This window comes from Emydura macquarii, unplaced genomic scaffold (genome assembly GCF_026122565.2).
Source record: "Emydura macquarii macquarii isolate MOO-44397 ecotype Brisbane River unplaced genomic scaffold, CSIRO-AGI_Emac_v2 contig_719, whole genome shotgun sequence".
Taxonomy (NCBI): Eukaryota; Metazoa; Chordata; order Testudines; family Chelidae; genus Emydura; species Emydura macquarii.
The window spans coordinates 683,899-710,095 of NW_027130856.1; the positions used below are offsets into that span (position 1 = coordinate 683,899).

At 39.7% G+C, this 26,197-nt stretch overlaps 1 protein-coding gene across 1 annotated transcript in view; it reads right to left on the reverse strand.

The window, feature by feature from the left end:
- MPP7 (MAGUK p55 scaffold protein 7) overlaps nucleotides 1-26,197 on the reverse strand; it is a 281,426-nt gene that overhangs the window by 211,360 nt on the left and 43,869 nt on the right. Inside the window, exon 2 of the mRNA XM_067542555.1 lies at nucleotides 24-190. Within this exon, the coding sequence (XP_067398656.1) occupies nucleotides 24-60 (37 nt within the window). The 5' untranslated portion in view covers nucleotides 61-190. The remainder of the gene's footprint in view (nucleotides 1-23; nucleotides 191-26,197) is intronic.

Here is a 26,197-nt window from a genome sequence, read left to right on the forward strand (position 1 = left end):
TCCGTCCTCCTAGACTTGCGTACCTGTGTCACTTCCAGATCCAGTTGATAAAGCAGGCATGATTTAGTCTGCAGACTATCACGCAGGAACGTTAGAATAGTGCTCCACAGCAGAAGACAGCAGTTAATTTCAGTTCAGCTGAAGTCAAGCCAAGTTTTCTACAAAGATTTATGCAATCTCCAAGATTCCCCTAGAAAGAACAGAAACAATTTAATAAAGAACACTGTTAAACTGTAAATTACTGCAGCTTAAGTAAGTCAAAAAAATTTTAAACTTGATCTATTGAGTGGCTAGCAGTTTCTTTGAAATACTCCGCTACTGACCAACTCAAATCATTATTACTAAATGAGCTTTTGATTTAATTTGACGCTCAATTAAAACAAAAGAGTATGCTGTTTTTATATTAAGACTGTTAAGATTTTTTCCCAGATGAAGCAAGTTTGTTTTCTTCAATCTAATCTTTAATCCTATGCTGCTGTAAAAATCATTTATTTCCCTCACTAAAATTACACATTTTAACCCTAGAATGTCAAATATTTTGGAAATAAAAGGGCTATTTTTCCAAAACTGTAAATACTTTAAATTGCTCAAAGTTTATGACTACTTTACCAGAAGAACCTCTATTTATTCTAACACTAATTTATACAAAGCCTCCACTTAACTTCCGATTCCATCATCTCTCTTCAATTCATTAAGAATCTGAAACACGATCTGTGTTTACTGCCTGGAACATAGATCCAAAACTTCAAGTGAAATTGTACAAATAATACTGTGTGGAGCAGGTCTTCGACTGGGATAAATGGTCATAGTGACCATTTACACCAGCTGAGGATCTGTGCTTGTATATTTGCTACTAGAAAGTCATAATGATAATGTTTTTTTTCTTTTTTTTTTAATTTCTGCTTATTTAAACTGCTACAAACTTTTGGTCTAGTTCTGATCAGTTCCTTCAGAAAAAACAGATCCATTATGAAAGTGATGTAATTGAAATGTTAACTGGTAGGTAGTGTTAACTCATAGTGGAGTAGACAAAGGTGGGGATGGGAGATTTGAAGTTGAGATTATATTTTCTCTAGATTCTGGAAAATAAAATGTTATTAAAGTAAGAAATTAGAATGACTCCAATGTTTCATAAGAATATATACAGGAAAGGTGCTTTTTTGTTTTTGTTTAAACATCCATACTTTTAATCAGAATGGTTCTCTTTTGAAGTTGTCCTGGTACCGAAGATGCACATTCTGGACACACTTGTATTATGTGACATTAATGGTCATTATGAAAGCTTAAAGCACAGGTGCCTTAATCATTGCAAACTGTTCAGTATTTTGTCCTCCACACATGAAAAAGCCCTTTAACAAGTATTATAATTTATCATGGACTGTTTGTCAGATTTTGTTTAGTAAATTATAATCCATTTTTAGTTACAAGGCAGGATTGCCAATATGCTCCAAACTGAACTTGTTATTAAAATATGTCTTTTAAAAAGTTTTCTTTAAGTTCACCCAAAGTAAAGTTTTATATGCTAATTTTCAGAATTGAGTGATTTTTTTTGTTTGTTTAAATTACACATACAGGGTAAAGTTACCTCTCCTTGAGAACTTGTTTTAAATTGTAAAGATTGAGACGCTTTACTGCACCAGCAGAAACATCTACTTTTTTATAAATACTGTGGATTTTTAAGAATATAAAAAATAAAGATCTTATATTTCATATATTTTACTTGAATTAGACAGCACATTGAAGATTTGATTTTAAGAAGCTGTGGGAAAGAGAAAAATAAGTTTTCACTAAAAGATGCATCAACTTCCAAACAAATATATTGTATTAATATTTAACAAAGGCATTATTTTCAAGTCAATGATAACGCCATTAATTCTTACCAAACACATACAAAATTTGAAACCTAGAAAAGAAAGTCAGATTTGAGTGCTAATCTAAGATTTCCTTATGATGCTAAAGTTACAAAACATCTATATGCAACTGAAGCCAAACTTCAGTTTAGGGGGGAAAAAATAACACGCCAAGGACACGTTCCACAAATTAAGAAAAAGCAGAGATTCGATTTTTACTTTTTTATACATAAGTTTCATAAAGGAAACTTATGATCCCCCAAACAGCGTATGACTATTCTTATCTGAAGGATGTCAGCCATCTGATACAGAACAGGATTTTTAGTTTCCATTACCTTATTAAACTTGTTAAAAATGCAGCAATAGCTCAAATCATTATCAATTACATACCTCTGATTTATGTGCAACTTTATTTTTCCCATGTAAAAAATGAGCGTAGTAAACATTACAAAGGCATTTTCATCAACAAATGCACTGCATTATTACTAATTAAAACTGCAGGTACCTCAAGAAAATTCCTCAAGTAAAGATGAAAATTCTGTTGGTCTACACGCCCTCAATATATTAAAAAGTCTGGATGTTATTCCTCATTTTCTTTATTTCATGGTAAATCGTTCAATATTAAAAAATTTAAACTCCCTTATTATTTAAGAAATGCATATATAGCATAAAGTTATTCCCTCCAGAACCTATATATATATTAATGAAAAATAAATGACCTGATGAAATCCTTACCAGTAAAATGCTTAATATTTTGTTGGAGTGAAATAGGGATTTTTTTCCCCAAACTTGCAAATTAAGCTACATTTTTGCATTGATTATGCTATTTTCTTTGGCTCAATTTATTTAAAATGCTTTGGAAGTTTTTGTCAGAATCCAGCCATAAGTATTGCTGACTGCTGTATGGAATCAATTTGTGCAACACAGAAATACCAGCTGTTACAGTATGTCCTGAGAGGGATTACCGAATATTCTTAAATTGAAGTTCAATCCATCTTTCCATAAAAATTAGAACCAAAAGCCAGGAACGTAACAGCAGTATCAAGTGCACCTGAGGCATTTACAATACCCAGCAGGACTGTTACAACCAGCCTTTAAAAAGGGCTTATTTTTGAAATTTCATTATTCCAGTTGTACCTTGCTTCTATATATCACACTGTATCAGATTCTTCTGGCATCTACCATGTGGAAACATTGAAATATGTGAAGTCCTGTGATATGTTGTTGAATTTCCACCAGGCCCTTAGTCACCTCTCAGGCTCCTGTAGTACTTGTGACATCTAGTGGTTACATGGTGGAGTGCATTCATTTACATAAGGATATTTGACTACAAAAGGCAACTCTATTCCTGCATAAAAAGAAAATGTCCTTTCTCTTTATAAAAAGGATTATGTAATGTTATATTCAGAAGCATTATGATGCAATTTTGAAGACAAAAAAACCCTACTTCGTAAAGACTGTACTAATGTAATTTAATTTCTACTTTCATAGCTACTTATTGTAATTATATTAATAAGGGTTTCCATTATGATCCCTCTATTTCCAGGGATCAATATTGAAAGGTTCTGTCCTACTTTTAAATTAATTTTACACACCATACAAGCATGTTCACCAATCTAGAAGCTTTATTTAATGAGGTCCACCCACCAACTTCACAAACACATGCCTACTAACTTATCTTGGCACCAAATCCTCTTGTTATAAATGGCCAGGCATGTGTCACAAACCTCCAGGAAACAACTTTCAAAGATGAATAATCCTAGAATTATAGCTCTCCGAAGAAGCAGAAGTACATGCTGCAAATACAGATGTAAGAAAAGAACAGAGGCCCCCTACGGATTGATAGATATTGTAAAACCAACCAACAGACAAGAGGGGGAAAATGATCCTTCTCTCATTCATCTAGTCTGGAGGCACTGGGAAGACTGAGCCAGATGCAGTAAGAGAAAAGGAAAGAGGAATGAGATTGGAAACATTTACAAGGAAAGCCAGCCTTTTGCTGAAGTGGCTTCCTCAAGGGAGACCTATATTTTGTACTTTTTTGAATGAAGAGATTATTCTGGCACTACCCCAAGTATCTTATCCTAAAATGCTCTCTTTCCATGAACTAAAGTTGGCTGATTGGGACACAGATATGCCTTTCTATGACAAGCTTAATCAACCAGGAAATGGTGATGTGGCCTAAGAAGGTATCTTTTTCCCCTTGTCCTGTGGCCCCTGTAAACTTTAGAGAATTTGATTTGTAAAAATTGCTGTTCTGCTGAGTTATTCACACTTTAGTGAGTATAAATGGACTTTTTTTGCATTTCTTAGTTAGAAGAAAGAAGTACCTTGATTAATATGAATTGATAGATAGATTTTAAGATAGGGAAGTATTAAATCTGGCAATTGTTTTAGGACATTGTTTGCCAGGGAAAACTAAAAAATAGGTTGCTTGATACACAGGATTCCCACTTAAATTGTTTTTCTAAAGGGTGCTACTGTTTTGAGGAATCTGACCCTGATTTCCAGAATGTAGAAAGGCATGCCTACAAATAGTATTTGAAGCACTAGATTGATATTTCATGTGGAGACAGGAAAATTTGACAGATATTCTGTCTTGTTCATTATGGAACCTCAGATAATTAAAGTGTGCTGAATGACTAGGGACATGGATGTAGGTCTCCAAACCTATTCAGCAAAGGAAATTGCCAAAGAAGATTTCCTAGATAGAGGAGAGTTGGCCTTCGGTGGATAAAATCTGGACTGAAAGTGGTAGTCTCCTCTTTTGGAAGTTGTAACTATAAGATACATTGCTTCCTTTACCTTTCTGAGGAAGTTTCTACCTAGTAAGTAGTTGGGTTCCAGTGGACTTTCTTAGAGTCTGCCTACAGACCAATATTGGCTTCCCATGGAGGACTAGTAGCCCGAAGAGCCTATACACTGGCACTGTCAACAGGAACTAGTAGAACATTTCTGAAATTTCCACTCAGATTAAACAGTAAACAGATGAGGTATGACATGAAAATCAGCTCAGTAGCAAGGAAAAATGTGCGACCCTCTTGACTCAGCAGGAAACTATGGAAAATAAAAGAATAACTGAAACGTTGTTAAGTAAATAGTGTTATAAAAAATACAGTTTTCTATAGTGCCTACCCATTTTACAAATAGATACACTGAGGCAGAGATAATGATCTTCTTAAGCTCAAAGGCCAAATTAATGGAAGAGCTGTAAATGGAACCAGATGCCTTGAAAGTCTCCTGCTTTTGCCTTTAAACATTCTCTCTTAACAGCAGAATACTGAAGACTTTTGCATAATTTTGGGGATATCTGATCAGTATTTTTTGTTTTGTTTAAGTTATTTAATTTCTTGGCTCATGCCAGAGGGGCTTTAGATGTAACCACATTAACTAACCTGCTTTGAGAATAGTAGCTGAGAATTCTTAGTCCACTGAAGAGTCCAATTAATATTTTCAAACTAGCACATTCCACTGGTTGACTTTTAATTTAGAGACGTTTGTGGGAACTTCTTTAGGGACTAATCAAGCTGAAGTATTCACACATCTGAACTTTTTGTACCTCATAGCATAGCCTTGTAGCTGAAGTTTACCTTCATAGGAAACCCATTCCAACCCCCCATTTTTTCCCCTAAGGTATCAAACAGAAAAAGAACATTTTTATCCCTTTATAGTTCCAAGGAATCTTTACCACCAAAGGTGGAAAAGGTGAAGATCATAAAGACTACAGATATTCTGCAAGGAGAGATAGGACATGGGAGAAGACAGATGAAACGTTGAGAAATATGAGACATATTGACCCTCATTAGCATGCTGCAAGATTTCTAAGAAAAAACGTTTAGCTACATTACCATTTCAAGAAAAAGCTTCTTCTCTTAAGGAGTTCAGCTGCTCCACAGTTCCACAAGAATCCACTAATCAGGGCAACTGAGGAAGCATAAAGGACCTTTAGTTAACACAGGGGCTAAAGAAACTTCACCCTTAAGGTCCTGCCATTATTACTCAGCCCTCATCTGCCTCTTTGACCTCATCTATCAGATTCTCACATCACCCAAGCTAACCACTAACAACATCAGCCTTCACATCCCGTTTCCTTCTGCTTTGGTCTCCATGTCTTTACATGCTGACCCTGTGCAAGTAGCACCACTCTAAGGCCTGCTAACCAAGTCACCATCTACTCAATGAAATCCTTCCTAAACACTCACTTTTGTAGTATTGCCTATAAGTAGTGAGTTTTCTATAGTATAAAATAAAGAGATGAATATATAAAATGATGTAACAAAGATGAATAAATATCTTAACCGAGTAGCTGAGCAATATTATTACAACTTCTGTCCTAACCCATACATTTATAACCCATACATCTTACGTCACATGTGAGTTTAGCCTGTAAACTTTTTGGGGCAGAGATCCTGGCTTTAGTATCTTACTATATCAGCTTAGCAGTATCTGTAAAGAATCTATCATATCTTGGGACACTCAAAATAACATGTAGGTGAAAGCATATGTCTCCAAACAATGAACTACTTTACATACCATGCAATATAAAACCTAGACCACTGGGTCTGGTATGTATAAATCTTTAATTTCCAGTTGTTTCCCCCTGCCCTTTTCTCAAAGCGATCTTAGCACTTGTAGAAAATACTGTATACTGAAGATTTAGGACTCATTTTCATAGATGCCAAGCACCTACTGTTCCCACTGACTTCCACAGGAGTTGTGGATGCTCAGCTGGTCTGAAAAAATATCAGGTCATTTATTTAATCACCAAAGAGGTAGATCATAGGCCATGGTATCAAATTTCTCTGATACTGCTCTGCCAGTATGTCTCAACTCTAATCTGGAAAGTGCACTTCTAGGGATAAGATAATACAGTTTCCATGAATAGTCAGTCATTCGCCCTTCTGTTCACACTGCCACAAGTGTTTTAATATATATATATATGTATATATATATATATATATATATATATATATATAGACAGACACTTACCTATTCACAAAGTACTGGACTGACACAAACACTCCCTTCATATAAACTACTGAATCTTTGTCAAATAGTGGAATTTTTAACCACTTTAAACCTGTAATTCATAGTGAGAGACTGGCTCTTGGACTTTCCTGTCCCTCTTTTATGGATGCGAAATACGTATTATCTAAATTACTTTTTGGTGGTTAAACACATTATTAGGGCTAACTGCATGGTAACCCACTGCCTCCTCCAACTATTTAGAAAAAAGAAAATAACTTGGTGCTGCATAAATTGAACCATGATGGGAGCCCTTTTGCAGACTTCCATGGTCTTTGAATAAGGCCTTGGATGAACACTGGGGCAAATAAAGATACTGCTCACTGTGTTCAAGAGACCATGAAAATTTAGCAACTATATAAGTGGTGACCTACGTTAAAATCGCCCTTAAAACAACTTTATATTTCTTATATATTAAAATCAAATGCATTTTCCTCCCAAACAAAACAGTCAGTTATCAGACATGTACTACCTTCAATTATGGTCAAGTTGCAAAAAGGAAAAAAGTTTGTTAAACAGCATCACAAGAGATGCTAGTGAAAAAGGTAACAAGGTGTTTTCTTGCTTCAACCTCCTCCCTCATCTCTCAAAACAAAAATCTACATCAGTTTTGTCCAAGTTAAGATTTTTATGTCAATGTTGAAGTTAAGGTACTTTAAAAAAATTCCTTCATCTATATACACTATGGCTATAACTTTAATTTAAAACATCATAAAAGTAGTGCATGTCAGATATCCTTAAATGGATGTAATTTACTGCAAATTAAATGTACAACTGACAGAATAATATTTGCTAGTTTAATAAAGCTATTAATTAAAAAGTGACCTAAATTATGTTTCAGATCAAAGATTTCTCTACTAAACTGTAACCACTAAAAATATATTAACAAACTGATGACTTAAACGGACTTCTTAAAATGAGAAGGTGCATCAAATGTTTCTTAATGCATAACTTCCTTAATAAACCTAATGTTGAGAGTTGTCTAATCACATCTATATATCCCAAAATACAATGATGCTTGCTTTGCATTGAAAAGTGCTGTATCAGCTTCACATTTTAGCAATCTGGTTCATACTTTAGTACAATAACTAATGAAGCTTCAACCGTGTCCCACTGAAGTTAGCGACTAAACTCCAATAGAAATCAATTAAAGCAGGATTGAGCCCATTCTTAATAAAATATTAAATGTTTCAAGAAGTTATTTAAAATAATGTTTAGGATATTGAGTACCCTAGGTCCCCACTTCCCCCTTCAAATCCTCCCTGGAAGGATCTCTTATTTCTGTTAAAAGTCCAGGACACACTCTCTCCAAGCAACAAGTTAACTTACTATCTATGATGTGTAAGCAGCAGCAGAAGGTAGAAGATTCCATGACCTGTGGCACCAGGCAGTCTGAGGGGTTTTTCCAGTGTTCTGATTTGCTCCAAAAAATTAATAGGATTGTGTCCACAGATGCCTAAAACATATTCAGAAATTCTGGAATTGATGGAATGCAGCCATCCAAAGATATTACATTAGAAAGACAAAGAAATGCCACAAAGTGTGAAGGCTTGTTTTCATTGCAATAGCACGTTACTAGACTCCAACTAAGCTAAGGCTTGGTCTACACTTACCGTGGCAATTCGGCAGCAGTCAACGGGAGTTACACAAACTATGCAAAAAACTTGTGCAACTCCCATCGACTGCTGTGCTTCTCTTCTGTGTGCTGTCTTCACCACACTGCGCAACTTGCGGGGGTGGATTAACAGCATCGACTTCTGGATCGACTGAGCGGGTCTTCACTGACCGCTCAGTCAATCCAGATAAGTCAATCTGACAGCAGCGACTTTGCCGCCATCAGTGTAGACATAGCCTTAATCATCAGACACTAATCCTACCACTAACTCCAGTGTTTCACTGTGTAGCTGCTGTCATTCAAGAAAGCCTAGCTCAATTAACAGTGACCACACTATAAATCACTCAAATTAGAGTTACTGGATCAGCATCTGATAAACTGTGCTAATTCAAGCTGTAGCCCGTATTTCCATCCCACTACATTACTAGCTAGAGTGTCAGTAGCATTAAAGCTTCAACCCACTTCCAATAGGCCAGTCAGCTTGAGTTTAAAGCTCCACTTAACTTCAGTGGCGTACTAAGGGGGAGGTGAGAGGGGGCCAGGCCCCTGTGTGCCATCCTAGTGGGGTAGGGAGCTGGGCCAGCCCTTCACAACGCGCAGGGGATGGGGAGCACAAGAGGCTCTGAGGGGCAGTTGAACGGAGCCCAGGGGCAGGTGGGGTGGGGAGCTGTGGCTGACCAGAAAGAGCTTCCCCCCCACTACCCTCTGGCAATGGGGTGAGGCCGCCCTGCCCGAGCCAGTGCCAGGCGGGAGAGGTGGGCTCCATGAAGCAGGTAAGGGGTGCCAGAAAGTTCCCTGTGAAGGAGGAGGTAGAGCTGCGTGTCATCCCCCTCTCCCCTCACAGGTACAGACACACACCCCACAGCAGCTGGGGGATGGCACCCTCTGGTGGGAGCCAGGGACCCCTCCTGCCCTTCGTGGGGAGGGGCCACGTGAGGCCTGGGGGGAGGCGCAAATGTAGGCTTGGCCTCCGGGCGCCAGAGACCCACGGTATGCCACCGCCTAACTCAAACTAGAAATTTGTGCAGATACGAGTCAGATTAGGGGCAACACTTCAGTTATACGTGCACCTAATACTGCAGTGAAGACAAGTCCTTAGATTTCACTTTGCTTGGCCAAATAAACCTGCTCATGCTACATTAGAAGAAAGAGAAAGGCCAAGAACAGGATAGACCTTTTACTCAATGAGAAGGGAAAGACAATACTAGAAAACATAGCAATGGTTGAATTGTTAAATGCCTTTTTTGTTTCAGTTTTCACAAAAAGGTTAAGTCATTGGACAAATAACAGTGAATGTTAATGTAAAAGTGGTAGGATCTGAGGCTCAAATAGGAAAAGAACTAAGTTAAGAATTACTTAGACATGTTAGACGTCTTCAAGTTGGCAGGGTCTGATGAAACACATCCTAGAATATGTAATAAATTGGCTGAAGAGATCTCTGAGCCATTTGGGATTATCTCTGAGAACTTGTGGAAGATGGGAGGGATCCCAGAGGATTGGAAAAGGGCAAATATAGTACTTATCGATAAAATGGTAATAAGGACAGCCCAGGGAATTATAGACCAGCTAGCTAAACTTTGATACCTAGATACCTTGATACGATCAATTTGTAAGCACATAGAAGAAAATAAGGTGGTAGTAAGAGTCAACATGGATTTGTCAAGAACAAATAATATTAACCCAACCTAATATTCTCCTTTGACCGGGTAACAAGCCTTGTGGACAGGAAGGAAGCAGTAGGCGTGATATAGCTCAACTTCAGTATGGCTTTTGATACTGTCTCACATGACCTTCTTATAAACAAACTAGAGAAATATAGCCTAGATGAACCTACTAAAAGGTGTTTGCATAACTGGTTGGAGAACCATATTCGGGGAGTAGTTATTAATGTTTCACAATCAAGCTGGAAGGGCCAAGTGGGGTCCGGCAGGGAATCTGTCCTGAGTCCAGTTCTATTCAATATCTTCATAATTTATTTGGATAATGGCATAGATAGTATACTTATAAAGTTTGTGGACAATATCAAGCTGGGATGGGTTGCAAGTGCTTTGGAGAACAGGATTAGAATTCAAAACCATAGAAGATTTGGGTTGGAAGGGACCTGGGGAGGGCAGGACCCCCTGCTCAAAGCAGGCATCTTGATAAACTGGAGAAATGGTCTGAAATATATAGGATAAAATTCAATATGGACAAATGCAAAATACTACACTTAGGAAGGAATAATCAATTGCACAAATAGAAAATGGAAATGACAGGCTAGAATAAATTTTGCAGAAAAGGATCTGGGAATTATAGTTGATCACTAATTAATAGGATTCAACAATATAATATTGCTGCAAAACAAACATAATTTGGGGATATATTAGCAGGAGTGCTGTAAGCAAGACATAAAAAGTAATTCTCCTACTCTATTCAGCACTGATAAGGCCTCAACAGGAGTATTGTGTCCAGTTCTGGGCACCACATTTCAAGAAAGATGAACAAATTGGAGAAATTCCAAGAGAGCAAAAAAATGATTAAAGGTCTAGAAGAACATGATATATGAAGAATGACTGAAAAAACTGGGTTTGTTTAGTTTGGAGAATGGAAGACTGATGGGGGGAACATGGTAACAGGGTTCAAGTACATAAAAAGTTGTTATAATGAAGAGGGTTATAAATTGTTCTCCTTATCCACGGAGGACAGGACAAGAAATAATGGGCTTAAATTGCAGCAAAGAAGATTTAGGTTGGACATTAGGAAAAACTTCCTAACTTCAAGGGTAGTTAAACACTGGAACAAATTACTAAGGAGACTGTAGAATCTCCATCACTGGAGGTTTTTAAGAACAGGTTATACAAACATCTATCAGGGATGGTCTAGATAATATTTAGTCCTGCCTCAATGCAAGTGGTTGGACTAGATAACCTATCAAGGTTCCTTCCAATCCTACATTTCTATAATTCTATGAAAGATGCACAGCTAAAAATCACAAAAAAGACAAGAAATCCAAAGCCAGGGTTCCAAACAGTAGTTAACTCTGCTTTATGTCGGTAGGATTTTTTATTTCTGTTTTTCTTGTTACTCGCCAGTTAATACATTACTTTATGTCCCAATGTATATCATGAAAACACAGGAAGATACACAAACAATCCAAGTTAACGTTGCTGTTGGAAACTTAAAAGTACAAAATTGAAGAACGGTAAACATTTAACTGGAGGAACAATGTGGTATTGATACTATTTTGACATTTAGTATGATAATGGTATGATAAATAGCAAGGCAACGAAGAACAATTTGGGCCTGTCAATGTAATAAAGCAAAGGCCTGGATACATCTAACACGTGCAATTTCTTTTTCTCCCGATGCAAAGTGTGGCTTTCGAAAGAAGACATACTGGTTGATTGAATGGTTTAGATAAAATACTAAGATCACCTTAGGAATAAACTTCAGGTGAGGTCCCAGCACCATCTTGTCTGTATAAGGTCATATAGCGGGTGTTATGCCATAAGAGAAGCACACACACTCTTCTGGCTGAAATAGCCACTAGGAAGACCTTTTTTTCAAGTGCAATTGTATAGGGAGCAATCAGAGGCTCAAATGGAAGCTGCACCAGTCTCAGAAGGACTAAACTGAAGACTTAGGCAGTAGGAGGATTTCAACTGGTAGGGTAAGTGTGTAGTACACAATTAGGAAATTTCAACACCGTGGAATGAGAAAGAACCAAGAACTACGGTACAGGCAGATCGGAAGTGGAGACTGCTGCAAGATGGACCTTAAGAAAACTGGCATTTTGTTCAGCTCAAGTTCAGTATGGAGGCCTTTGCCAGGTTCAGCCCATGTTGGGTTACCCAATTTTGAGAATCTCTTCCATTTAGATTATTGTGTTTTTCTGGTAGATGTTTTTCTGCTTTGTATCAGTATTTCTTGGACCTTCAGGGAGCAATCTGTACCATGGAACTCCACCAGTCACCTGCCATGCCATCAAGCACAGCAACTTTGGATTTTGATGGAGTGTTGGGCTCTATTGCTATGATCATGTCTGAACAGTTTGGGAGCTGGACGGACACTTGTTGTAGATGTCAGCCAAAACTGCCTCAATCAGTATTAGCTGCAAGAACAATCATAGCTTTGTCTTTTGATTTTGGAAAGCAAAAGGGGAATTGGGGCAAAGGTGTACGAGATCTTGGAACCCCTGCAAAAGAATGGAAGGCATCCAGTAACAATCTGGGACTCATGACCCTTCTTGGAACAAAAGTTCTGGCATTTGGTGTTGATTCTGGCAACAAACAAACAGTCTATCACCAGGGTCCCCCAATGAAGGAATATGATAGCTTTCCTTAGCAACTATTCATGAGTGGGTGACCAACTGTCTGCCCAGAAAGTTCACCTGCTAGTTGCTGAGACTGAGAAGGTGAAGAGTCATTGAGGTTATCTTCTGTTGGTGAGGAACCGCATCCAGAGCATGATGTCTTCAAGGAAAAAGGGAGATGAGCATGCACCTTTAATCGGGGTGGGGAACGTCCGGCCCGAGGGCCGTATATGGCCCGCAAAATGATTTAGTCCGGCCCGCGGCGGGCCGTATAAGGCCCGCAAAATCATTTGATCTGGACCTGGCGGCGGGGGGGATGGGATGGGATGGGATTCGGCGGCGGCGTGGTTTCACGGCGGCGGCGGGATTCTGGGGGGAAGGGGGGCTGGCAGTGGCCGCCGCCGAAACCCTGCTGCCGATTGCCCCTTTTCAGCGGCGGGGGGACTTCAGCGGCGGGCACTGCCCCCCGCGGAACCCCACCTCCGCCATGAAACCGCGCCGCCGCCGAATTCTCCCCCGCCGCCAGGGCCACCATCAGGCCCTTGACATAAAAAAGGTTCCCCACCCCTGGTTTACATAATGCATTATGAAGATGTTGTCCGTCAGGATCGCTCTGTGGAGTTTGGAACAGGTAAGAAGACCAGGCAGGCTAGCCTGATGGCTCTGAGCTCCAGGATGTTGGTGTGGAAGCCCATATTTGTATTTGTAGATGGTCCAAGGAGCCTTGCTAATCTGTACCTGATGCATCCATGATTAAAGTCATTGTCAGGGAAAGGGTGGGAGTGGTAAACAGTACTACTCCATGCACGTTTCTGGGTTCCTTCCATCAACTCAGTTCTATGACAATGTTAGGTGGGACCACCAACTGCTAGTTCATCTAGTGTTTGGCTGAAGAATGGATCGACCTGAGCCAGAGATGGAGTGGTTGCAGATGAAGTCTGGCAAGTGGCATCACGTGTTTATACACTACCATATATGCCCTAGCAGCCCCAGACACATCTATACCATTGTAGTCTGATTTGATTCTATCCTTCATACTAGCAACTGCATCAGCAGGAACCTGTTTTTGGGAAGATATGTTCTCAGCGACCTGGAGTCTATCAGGGCTCCTATGAGCTCTATCACCTGCAATGGAATAAGATTTATCATAAATCACAAGGAGGCCCAGCTAAGAAAAAAAAGACATATTCTAGGCTTGCTGCTGCCTCCTGCTGGGATCTGCCATTGATCAGCCAATCATCTAGGTAAGGATAGATGTGAATGCCCTTTCTTCTGAGGTGTGCAGCTACTATTGCTAAGCATTTCATGAAGACTGTTGGTACTGTGGACAGTCCAAATGGCAGTACCTTGTACAGGTAATGATTGAGCCTCACTGTGAACTTAGGTACTTCCTGTGGGCCAGAAGGATGGCTATGTGGAAATATGTACCCTGCAGCATATGTATTTCTTTAGTCTCATCGGGTCTAGGAGAGGAAATAGACCCCCTCACCTCGCACCTTCCATTTTTTTTCTTTTTCTTCCAGATAAAGAATTATCAGGAATAGAAGCCTCTTCCCCTGTACTTCTGCAATACTACTTCTATGGCTCCCAGACAAAGCAACAAAGCCACTTCTGTTTGTAACATGCTCTTGTGAAAAGGGATGGGGAAGGGGACTGAATGAAACTGTATATGGTAGCCTGGGGCAAGGATGTCCAATGCCCATTTGTCGGCTGTGATGGCCACACAGGCCCACTGAAATGGGTAAAGACAGTTCCCAAAGGTAGGGGAAGACTTCAGATCAGCTCTGTTATGGCTTGACACTCTGGTCAGATTTGCTGCCGTTAAGTGGGAGTCAGCTTAGTTAAGGAGGGGGAAGATAAGCATCCCCTAGAATAGTGTTTCTCAACAACTGGTCCGTGGACCAGTTCCAGTCCCTGAGATCTCCCTGACACAGTTTAGGAAGGCAGCAAATCAGTCCCTAGTATCAAAAAGGTTGAGAAACACTGCCCTAGAGTATCTAAGGTTTCTTCTTTTGCTAGTATTCCAGATATTGGCCCCAGGAACAAGAAGGCATCCTCTACCTGTGTTGGGGTTGATGTTAATAAGGTTTTCTATGCGGAGCCAGTGTGTAAATTTCCAGGGACAGTAATGTAGCCCTTGACTCCTTGAAGGAATCAAACATTTAATATGTCCTTTAGTTGAAAAGCTCCATTCCTTTGAACAGCATGTCCTCTATCACAGTATGCCTGAAGTCCCAACACTCAAATCAGTGATGGCCATGACCATCAACCTTAGCAGGCCATGGGTACCTCTGATACAGCTACCTGCAGCAATGTTCTCACAACCATCTGTCCCTGTTTGATTTCTTTCATTTCATCCCTGTAATCCTGAGGGATTTTCAAAAGGAAAGGGGTGACTCTCTCCCATGCAAGATATCTAGTTAACAGTGCTTAATGGTTTGCCACCTGAATGAGGCTGATGAATATGCCTTTTGCCAAGACAGCCCTAAATTCTTACGGTGCTTGTCCTTTGGAGTGCCTGTGGTGGATTTCAATTTCTGCTGTACTACAGAAACAACAAGGACACTGGAATGGGATGGGCATACAAGTGCTTAAAAGCCTTTCTTGGGCACCCAATACCTTTTCTCCGCATGCTCATCTGTTGCTGAGACAGCTGCTGGTGCTACTGCCTTGTCAGGCAGTGAGGAGGACTCCTTGGGAGGAAACAGCAGTGGTTGTTATCACTCTGTTGTTTCCTGTTCCTATAGGCTCACATCCAGTTCTGGTGTGGGTGGACTAGCCAGAGAAGCCACCAGGGAGCATGATTACTGTCATGCAGGTCAATTAAAAGGAGATCTGCTCCTTGAGGCATAAGAGAACAGTCTCCAGTAAGGCCAACATGGCCAAAGTAAGGGTACTGACCTGATTGACACTGGCCAGCACAGTGCCATCCACACATTGGTTGAGACAGCATTTTGAATGAAGGCTCCCAAAAGCCTCCAATGAGCCATTCTCTTATTGCAGGGGATAGAGATCTCTACTCAGTGCTGGCAAGAAAGCATACATTAGTGATGGTCAGGAGGAATCTCTCTTCTTCAAAGGACAGCACTGGGTCTGGTGCTGGTTACCACTTACATTTCCAGGAATATCTCCAGAGGCAACATGGGTGCCTCTGCAGCATATCTAACCTCCTTACTTGGCACTCTCACAGACATCAGCACCAGGATCCATGCCATGTCACTCATACTGCCTGACTGCTATGGGGCTTTGTCCTTGGAAGAGTGGTGTCTTGCTCTCTCCTCCAGGACTTCTCTTCAGTTTTGGAGCTTTGTTAATACTCAGACCGACCACACAAGTTGGTGTACTGTTTATGAGTGGGCATAGGTGCTGGCTTTACTGCCAGCATCAGGGCAGACAGTATGGAGTCACAGTCTTGTGCACCAGGTCTCTCAGTGCTGGGGTAGTCACCAGTGTTGAGGTGGCTGGCATCAACATCATTAGTGCCAATTCTGCCAGCATTGTCTTCTTTCCAATGCCCAATCCTTGAGCATGAAGAGTAAGTACTTGAGGAAGCGCTGGCTCACGTTAGTTTATCTAGCCCTCAATCTGCTTATAACCACTATCTGAGTCTGAAGTAGCCATCTTGGACCGCTCAAGGAGCTTGAGGCAAGCATCTGTGGATTTGTGGGTCCTGGCAAAGGAGGACTTAAACCCAGAGCACCTATCTGGGATGTTTCTCTTAGCCAGAAGAGGCATTTGCTGTATGCATCCTTGAAAAAGACAAAAATCAACCTGTCACAGGCTGAGCAGAGTTTGAATCCTGAGGTTTGGACTCTGCCATGTGGTGAAGACCTCATCTCACAGAGCAGGGAGAATAGATATGGGGGGGTGGGGAACGTCTTATACAAGAAAGTATGAAAATAAGATTTCTTCACCAAATAGGTTGAAAAAGAACTGGTTTATGGTCCCTAAGAAACTAACAGGTCGGACAGCCACTGAGTTCCATCTCACGGCCAAGGGCAGTAAGAGAGCACTGAGGGAGCATGAGGAGGCACAGGATACATGTCCAACCCCAATGGATTCTGCTATAAAAATGTTTTGTATGCACGTGGTCCTGTAGGGGGATCCACACTAACATACTCAAAGTAACACTTAAGGTTGCACTCACCCTTTAGCTTTTTCTAGAAAGTCAAAAGTTAACCAAAAAAAAAACAAAAAAACCCCACACTTAAAAGTTTTTAAAAATAAGAGTCACTGGAGAAAGCGCCTTGATCTGTAACACCTAAAAAGTCTGTAAGTGGCAATCCAAGTTCAGCAGAGCAGGATTTAGGATGTCAGCAGCAAGGAAGGAATGACCCGATGGTCTACTGGTCATCTAGTGTCCTCTTAATCACAGTCCCCACCCCACTGTAGTGTGAATGCCTCAGAAAATCTGCAATAATGGTCTGTGCATCTTCAGTTAGGTTTCCTATCTGCAGAGCTGAGATGGCATGAAAGAATCCAGATCCTGCCCCACAGTTTTTTAAACATCCATATAATTGGGACTCTCAAGATCTGCAGGATTGAAGCGGAAGTGGGCTAGCAGGGGAGGTTAGTGGGAGTTAACAGAAACAAGTCCTCCTCAGATCCCAAGGGTTGGGGTGGTAGGCAGCACTGTGACACCCAAGACTTAAAAATCTTTTCAGCACCGTGAAAAGTTCCTGCGCTCTACCACCTTCTTATGAGACTCAAGGTCCATAGTCAAAGCCTCATCAAGGACTTAAATACCTATTAATATTTAGTCCTGCCTCAATGCAGGGAACTGGACTAGCTGAGTTATAGAGATCCCTTCCAGTCCTACATTTTATAATTCTGTGATGAAGGTTTGTGCAAAGATGAGGTGGGTCTCAAGTGAACAGCTTGTTTTACGAGACTTACAGCAACACATCTTTTAAACGCAACATAGTAGCTATTCCTACCATGCCCACTGCAGCAACATTTAGGGTGACCAGCTGTCCCAATTTTATAGGGACAGTACCGATATTCAGGGCTTTTTCTTATATAGATGCCTTATTACTCCCTATCCCCATCCTCACTATCTGGTCACACTAGCAACATTTCACTGGTAGAAAGGCTCCCCCTGCTAGTGCAAACCTATATTCCTGTCACACACTGCTTTGCTACAGGACAACAGCACTATTTACTCTGATCATCTTGAAAAATAATGGACAGTTTCCATGCATCAACTTAGCACTTTACTGAAACATGTAAAAGCTATCAAATTAAATTAAACCATGAGATGCTCTCTAAATTTGGATACTCTCTTGAATTGTAACCCTTTATTTACAAAATACTAAATTTTTTGTAGATCTACAATTAGAACCACTTGGTAAACATTTATCAAGAAAGTGCTAATCTCAGTGCTATTTTAGATGGTCTACTCGGCTTCTATTGGCACTTAAGGAAAGCATGCTTACAATCCTGAAAATTATCTCAAAGTCATTGTCAGTCCCAAAATTCATTCCACCATCCCATAGTTTTAACATCACTATTACCAAAATTGTGGAGAGATGTTTCTGCATTTCAAGAAATAATCGCCATTATACAGTGAAGGTCTTAAAACATTTAGGATGGTAAAAATGGAAAGTTTCACAGAGCTTTCCAATTTTAACATAATAGTTCTAAGCCAGAAGAGGGAGCTCTTGCTCCTTAAGAAATCTGGATAATTTACTCAACATACTAACATTCAACATTTTGGTATATGCCAGCTCTCTTCTCACCACATCTCCGACACACAAACTGTTGTCCCTGATTGCCTATGGAGTGAACATAGACAGAAAATCGTTACAATAGTCATATGACAATTATAAAATGCATGATGATTTATTATACCAAATTGATGTAAAGTAAAACAGCCACTTTAACTGGAAAATACACACAGAACAGCCATTTTTCTTTAGTGCAAATATTTTATTCTTGTGCACACAGCTGTACTGCAAAATTGCAACCATATTCAACTTCTGAACACTTTTGTGAATATATAAAGAAAGCAAGCACTGAAAGCTAGAAAAATTGGCAACTAATAAGTGCCAAAAATTTAGTACTGCCACTGCTGCTTTCTATTACAAGAGTATAAGAAGCCATCAATTCAGATTAAGTTCTTGATATTAAGAAATTCATCCTTTAGTGCACGTGGGCTCTGGCAATTACTCCTGAAAGCAACAAAATACCATGTACAGGTATCCTGCACTGCACATAGAGATAAACCTATATCCCTGTGCCTTGCTGTACTTTCCAGGGGAATGATTTAAGCATTAATTGATTGTTTAAAAAAGTTCTCATTCAGAAGGATTTTTACAGCATAAGTTATTTTAAGAATAAAGTCTGTTCCCCCATTTCCTTTCAACTTAAAGTCTGCCAGGAGCTAGAGCTGTTAATAAATAGCCTCTGCCATGAGCTGCCACCAATACTCAGGAAAAGGTGGGGAAAAGATAAAAGCTGCCATTCCACACAATGGCTCCCAGCAACTTTTCAGTCACAGAGGACTCTATTTTATGTTTTTTTGATGAGGAAACATCAGAAATGTTTTACAACTTCTGGAGTCAGCCTCTTCACTATCAGATTTAAGCCTTGCCTAATATAAGGGAGAGACCAGATAGAAGGAAAAGGAGGCAGTATTCAGGATTTCAGTATTTATTTTGACTGTCAAAATGAGTTGTTTTGATCTAACAAGTTGGATCATTCTGAATAAATTCAGTTTTCTAATTTAAAAGAACATTATGTAACTGACTCTTTATCAGGCCTTTCATATTACAGTAAGAATTTTGCTACTATGATAGAACTACACAACACTTTTTTCAAGTGGCTGAGAGCAAAAGTTCCCTCTTTCAGAATAACGTATTTAGGCTAATTAGTGACTGTTTCTACTATAACGCAATATGCAGAGTGCCAATTGACTACAATGGGTATTCTGTATTTACCGTGGCTACACAACTGGAACCAACAAAATCTGGAATTCTAAAATCAATTTTTTAAAAGGTTGTTCATACCAGTATATCAATGAACTAAGTAGTAACAGTTCAAATTTAAAGTTATTTTCAAGGCCAGTATTACCAGATGTGTATCCCTAGTGGGACTTTGAATTAGGTTACCTACTCTCACTTTTATTGTTCATAGAAATTTCAATACCACAAAACTCAGATAGCTATAATGTGTTTAGCAGAACTGCTAGATTCTACTTGTGTGTTAAGACTCTGTATTAAATTTAAAACTGAAGAGGCTGTGAGGGAACAATCCCACGATCTTTAGAGGAATACATAAGATTGTGACTTTTTTGGAAAAGCAGCTTCTTTATCTGGTAATTTTTTTTTTTAATAGAAATAGAGGCCTAATAACTATCTATGCTAAATGTTTTAAGATACTTTCCAATATAGGCTGCTGTAACACTTATTAGGAGTACCCAGGGCTGTGAAGCACCTTAGCATGAGGAAGTCTTATCTATGCATGCAGGGGTCAGCTCCCCAAATCCACCGGCCCAGGGCAATACAAGCACAGACCTCTAGGCCTACACAGGCCCTGCTGTCTCATTACAGGTTGGCGATAGGCACAGGCCAACCCCTTCAGGAATCTCCCAGGAGCATCCAGCCCTTGATCCACAGGCCACTCACAGTATTCACAGATTTGTTTTAAAGGAGCAGTAAAATCCACTTCATCAGTTACACTTCAGATTGATCATGCCACTTAATACATAAAGCTTAGATAAACTTCTACTTGTTTTCATACTATAAATGTATTTTAAAAAAGAGAGAGAATTGAGTGATAGCAAGTAAAAGTATTGGAAACAAATGGCTACATATAAAATCAAATCATTACATACATTCTAAAGCCTAGACTTAATTTACAAGATGCTCATCCCTAATAAATTATTGGTCGCCAGCATTTTCCTGCTAGACAGGCTGTGATCCCTTTTTCATGAGATAAGCCATGCTATCTGTCAGCTTGTCTCTTAGGTGGAGAATCCAGAGTGTACTTTTGCATGCCCAAATATACCCCCTCAATTCCTTGTAAGGTGACCAGATAGCAAGTGTGAAAAATTAGGATAGAGGTTGGGGATAACAGGTGCCTATATAAGACAAAGCCCCGAATGTCAGGACTGTCCCTATAAAAACAGGACATCTGGTCACCCTAGTCTCTTTTCTTTACTCATAAACAGGATGCCTTTCCTGCTGTTTGATTCTTCCTATAAATTTCTTCTTTTGTAGATTTTGCAATCTTTCAACTGGTATCAGGCACAATATGCAAATAGGCCTCCATTGTGAGACATACAATGTCCAATACACACATGACCAGCCAGAGATAAGCAGCTGCTACCTCCTCCTTGAAAGGAACTTGTTTAAGACATGTCACCTCTTAGTTACCTGACTTAACTCCAAGGTTCTGAGAACATAATGTTCAGTATAGATAAATAAGTCCTTAAATATAGTCCTTAAATACATTTCAAAATTATTATGATGACAAGTGGGCCACTGGCTCTTGATAGAGACTTTACCCTTTGGTGAACTTAGTATGCATATATCTGACCCAAGGGATCACTGTAAACCTCTATGGACCCCCTGTGCCCTCTGCCAGTTGGCATCAAGTTGTTCGTGGATCATAGATGCCTTTTTCTAAACATCAGCATCTCCGAAGAAAAGCATTACCACCTTAGGAGTCATTTCAGTTCTAATTACCCCAGGTTTCCAGCAATGTATATATACAAAATTCAGCGGTGCTACCCATAAACAGAGTTAAATTCACCACCACAATCAAAAGGATTAGGAAGAATGCACAGGAATGTGTGTAAATGTGTATATGAGGGGGAGGAGCATGGGAGGGGGCACAGACTTGTGTACAGCAAGACATATTATATGTTGCGGTGTGGTCCCTTGTTTACTGGACACTGAATCAAAACCTAGCTTAATTCTCATAGGCCCCTTAGCAGCCACATTGTAATTGTCACTCCTGTCCCAAAATGGATTGTAACCAACAATCTAGAGATTAATGTCTTCATAGACCACTGTCAGTTCTGAGCCATCCAGGTTTTTTGTTTTTAAAAACAAAACTTCAAAATGTTATTACCAAGACTCATGAATCAATGGCTCTTTGTGCTTGAAAGGGGAATTGATACACAGCACAAATGCAATGGCAAAATCAGTTTAACTGTAACTGTCTGTTCTACAAATTCTGGAAATTTGGCATCACAATATAAAAATGAAGCTTACAATTTTCCCATTACAACTGTTCTGACCTTTAAAGAGGATAGTGGAAGAAGAGAGGAAAAAAAGTACTAAGGATAAAAAGCAGGGCAAAACAATCAGTAATACATTCATTGCCAAATTTCATATCATCAGTCTATTCCAGGAAAGTAATACAATTATGTAGTCTAAAATGTAATATACTTTCATAACTAATCTGCTCTCACTCATCAGTAGATTTCAGACCTGTGAAAAATTTTATAGGGATGGAACTCCTATTTTTCATGGTATACTATATGACAAAATGTCACTGTCACATCTGATTTCTGGTACAGTAGTATGATCAAAGCTTGCTAACAGGGTTTTGATGGTGTCACGCTGGTTGGATTGGGTGGGAGGAGAGGGCCTTTATTATGTTATTTAACACCAATATGTCAAAATCATAGTAATTCATGTGAGATATGCCATGCCAGGGACAGTTAGAAAGGCTATAATGTGCTAAGTAAGATGATAATGTTTATATTCATGTGTTATATGTGTAATGGAAGTTATGGATATGTTTGATATATCTTCTTTACTCCTCTTCTTTACCTATGCTACATTGATGATATTTTCATCATTTGGACCCACGGGAAAGAGTCCCTCGAAGATTTTCACCGGGATTTTAATAATTTCCATCCCACTATCAACCTCAGCTTGGACCAGTCCACACAAGAAATCCACTTCCTGGACACTACAATAAAAATAAAGGATGGTCACATTAATATCACCCTATACCGAAAACCAGCTGACCGCAACACGTATCTTCATGCCTCCAGCTTTCACTCTGGACACATTACATGATCCATTGTCTACAGCCAAGCCTTAAGATACACCCGGATTTGCTCCGATCCCTCAGACAGAGACAAACACCTACAGGATCTCTATGAAACATTCCTAAAACTACAATATCTGCCTGGAGAAGTGAAGAAACAAATGTACAGAGCCAGACGGGTATCCAGAAGTCACCTACTACAGGACAGACCCAACAAAGAAAACAACAGACCACTGGTCATCACCTACAGTCCCCAGCTAAAATCTCTCCAACACATCATTAAAGATCTACAACCTATCCTAGCAGATGATCCGTCTCTCGCTCAGGCAGTGGGTGGCAGACCCATCCTGGCTTACAGACTGCCCCCCAACCTTAAGCAAATACTTACCAGCAACCATACACCCTACAAAAAGTCCAACCCAGGAACCTATCTCTGCAACAAACCCCATTGCCAGCTCTGCCCACACATGGACTCTAGTGACAACATCACTGGTCCTAACCACATCAATCACACCATAAGAGGCTCATTCACCTGCACATCCACTAATGTTATATATGCCATCATGTGCCAGCAATGCCCAACTGCCATGTACACTGGCCAAACTGGACTATCACTACGCACAAGGATAAATGGACACAAATTAGACATAAAAAATAATAACATCCATAAACCAGTCGGAGAACACTTGAGTCTCCCAGGGCATTCTGTCGCTGACCTGAAGGTTGCTGTACTTCTCAAAAATAACTCCAAAAACAGACTTCAAAGAGAAACTGCTGAGTTAGAAATGATCTGCAAACTTGACACATTTAAACTGGGTTTAAACAGAGATTTGGAATGGCTCTCTCATTACAAGAGGTAAATTGCTTTGATCACCCATTCTCACCACCTACTCAATGGTTGTCATTAGACCTCAAGTACCCGGCTTTTATCCACCTACCCCATTGTTCTCTATGAGCTTGTATATGTACATGATGCCTCCTATATGTTACCCATTTGCTGTATCATTTCTATCTACTGCATCTGAGGAAGTGAGCTGAGGCTCATGAAAGCTTATGCCTGCTGAAATTAAATTTGTTAGTCTTTAAAGTGCCACAGAATTCTCGTTGTTTTTGATATATCTGTATTTCAAATTGTGCTGTGTCTGGGTCACACTCCAGACAGGATAGCTGCAGAACAACAGCCTGCTTAATGGCCCAATAAGAGATCCGCAGGTACAAAGGGCCAGGGAGAGAAGCCAGGGATATATCTGATGAGTCACCAGGACTTACTCATGTGACTCTGGACTCCATTTTGGTTCCTGTAAAATTCCACAAGCAGCATGGCACAGACCAAAGGACATAAAATGCAGCTGCATGGGATCCATTTTGTCTTCAGTCACCAGTCTTTCAGTCTACCTCTGGATCAACTCATCTACAACCAATTGAACTGAAGCTGTGAAACAAGGACTGAGACCCATCCAGGTACTGGATGTATACCAGAGGGACTATACAAGCCTGCAAACTCCACAATTCTTCTAGTAACCTGATATATATGGACTTTCAAATCATTTGTATGTATCTGATTGCTTTAATCCTTTAACATTTCTCTTATAGCTTGTTTCTTTCTTTTTATAATAAACCTTTAGTTTTAGTTACTAAAGGATTGGCTGGCAGCGTGGTATTTTGGGTAAGATCCAAACTTATATTGATCTGGTACTGTGGCTGACCCTTTGGGGTCAGAAGGAACCTTTTTGGTAAAGAGCATAGAGTTTTAAATAACTGGTCTCTTTACTGGACCTAGTGGCTGACAGGGAGCCGGAGACTGAAATGCAGTAAAGGGTGCTGTGTATGTTTTTGTTTTGACTTCTTGATAACCAGTGTGGGGAATCAGAAGAACTGTTTGTGGCTGGTTGGGAAGTCTGACTTCAGTGTCACCCACCAGTGCTGGGAGAATCTGCTCTCCTTTTGCAGCCTGCCCTGACCTTGGCATTTTCAGGTGGCTACCCTAGACACGGACAGGTCACAGATAGTATAGCTTACTTTTCACAAATACTGTAAATGTTATTCACAGAGGTACTAGTTAGTTTTAATAAAACATTTTGTCCTAAAATACAGTAAAAGTTATAAATTCCTGAAAGTTATGATGTGGATTAAGTACAGTTAATGTATGGTATTTCCTCATTATGCAGCCTACCAGTTGAAAATCTTACAGTGTTGAAGAAAGATACCCCTTACCAAGAAGACTGTTTTCTTTTGAAGCGGAGGAGGGGCAAGGTGCACAAAGACAGAAAAGAGAAAGAACCACCTTTTTAAATAATTTTTAGTCTACTTAGTTGTACTGTCATAAATTACTTGTAGATCCCAAGCTACAGGTCAATGAAATGTGAACACACTGTAGTTGTAGCATGAGCAGCCTCTAAAAGGATTGAAAGTGGCAAGATGTTCAGGGCATTTTAATCACTATTAACACATAATATACCAAGCAGGGAATACTCATATTGATCAGGAAGATGGTTAGCAACATTTTAGACAAAGTATGATTGACTTATACCCAATAATTTTTCTAGACATTCATACCACAGAAACTACTTAAAATATTTTTGACACTGAATAAAGTTCAAAATCCTATCTATGTCCTTATACTGCACTTATCTTTGTGGTAACCAAATACTTTACCAAAATTATTAGGAGTACAGAAAGATTCTCCCTCAATCTCGTCCCATTCTCCAACCCAGCAGTCTGAGAGGTTTTGTTTTACACAGGTGTTACTGTGGGCAGGCTAGATCAAAGAATCAGATTTTGCACTGTGAATTTAAGCTGCTGAGGTTTATAGATATCCTAATGATTTACTGGGAGTTCCTATCTGCAGGCTAGTTCATGAAAATGCTTTTGTCTCCTGCACACAAGTTTCACTCAACCGATCCACTGCCACAGAGCTGTTCTTCGGTTATGATCAACTACAGTGAGAAACAGCTTGGCCCAATCCCACAAAGTGCTCTGAAGAGCAGGGCTGAAGCCTGGCATTTAATCCAGGATTCAATGGGAAGTCAGCTAAATGCAAAGAACACGGGGATGACATACTCCTGGAAGCCTCAGTTGTCAAGCAAGTGGGCTATTGAGGTCAGAACAAACAAGTTTTTCCTTTTGTCAGAAAAATCCCTTTGAAATCTTTTGACCAATTTTAGGTTGTCAGTTTCATTTTTCAAAATGAAAATTTTCATTTCATTTAGTTTCAAAATTTTGAAATGAAAAATTTTGTTTGGCTTTGATAGGACAAAACAAAAATGTTTAATTTCATTTTAAAATGCTGTGCTGTTCTGGTTTTTGGAAACAAAGTTTTCGTTTTCCATGTTCCACTTATGGATTTTCAGGGTCTCCACTCTCCTCTTCCCATTTTTTCCTTTCTTCTTCTCCCCCGCCTTTTGTGTGTGT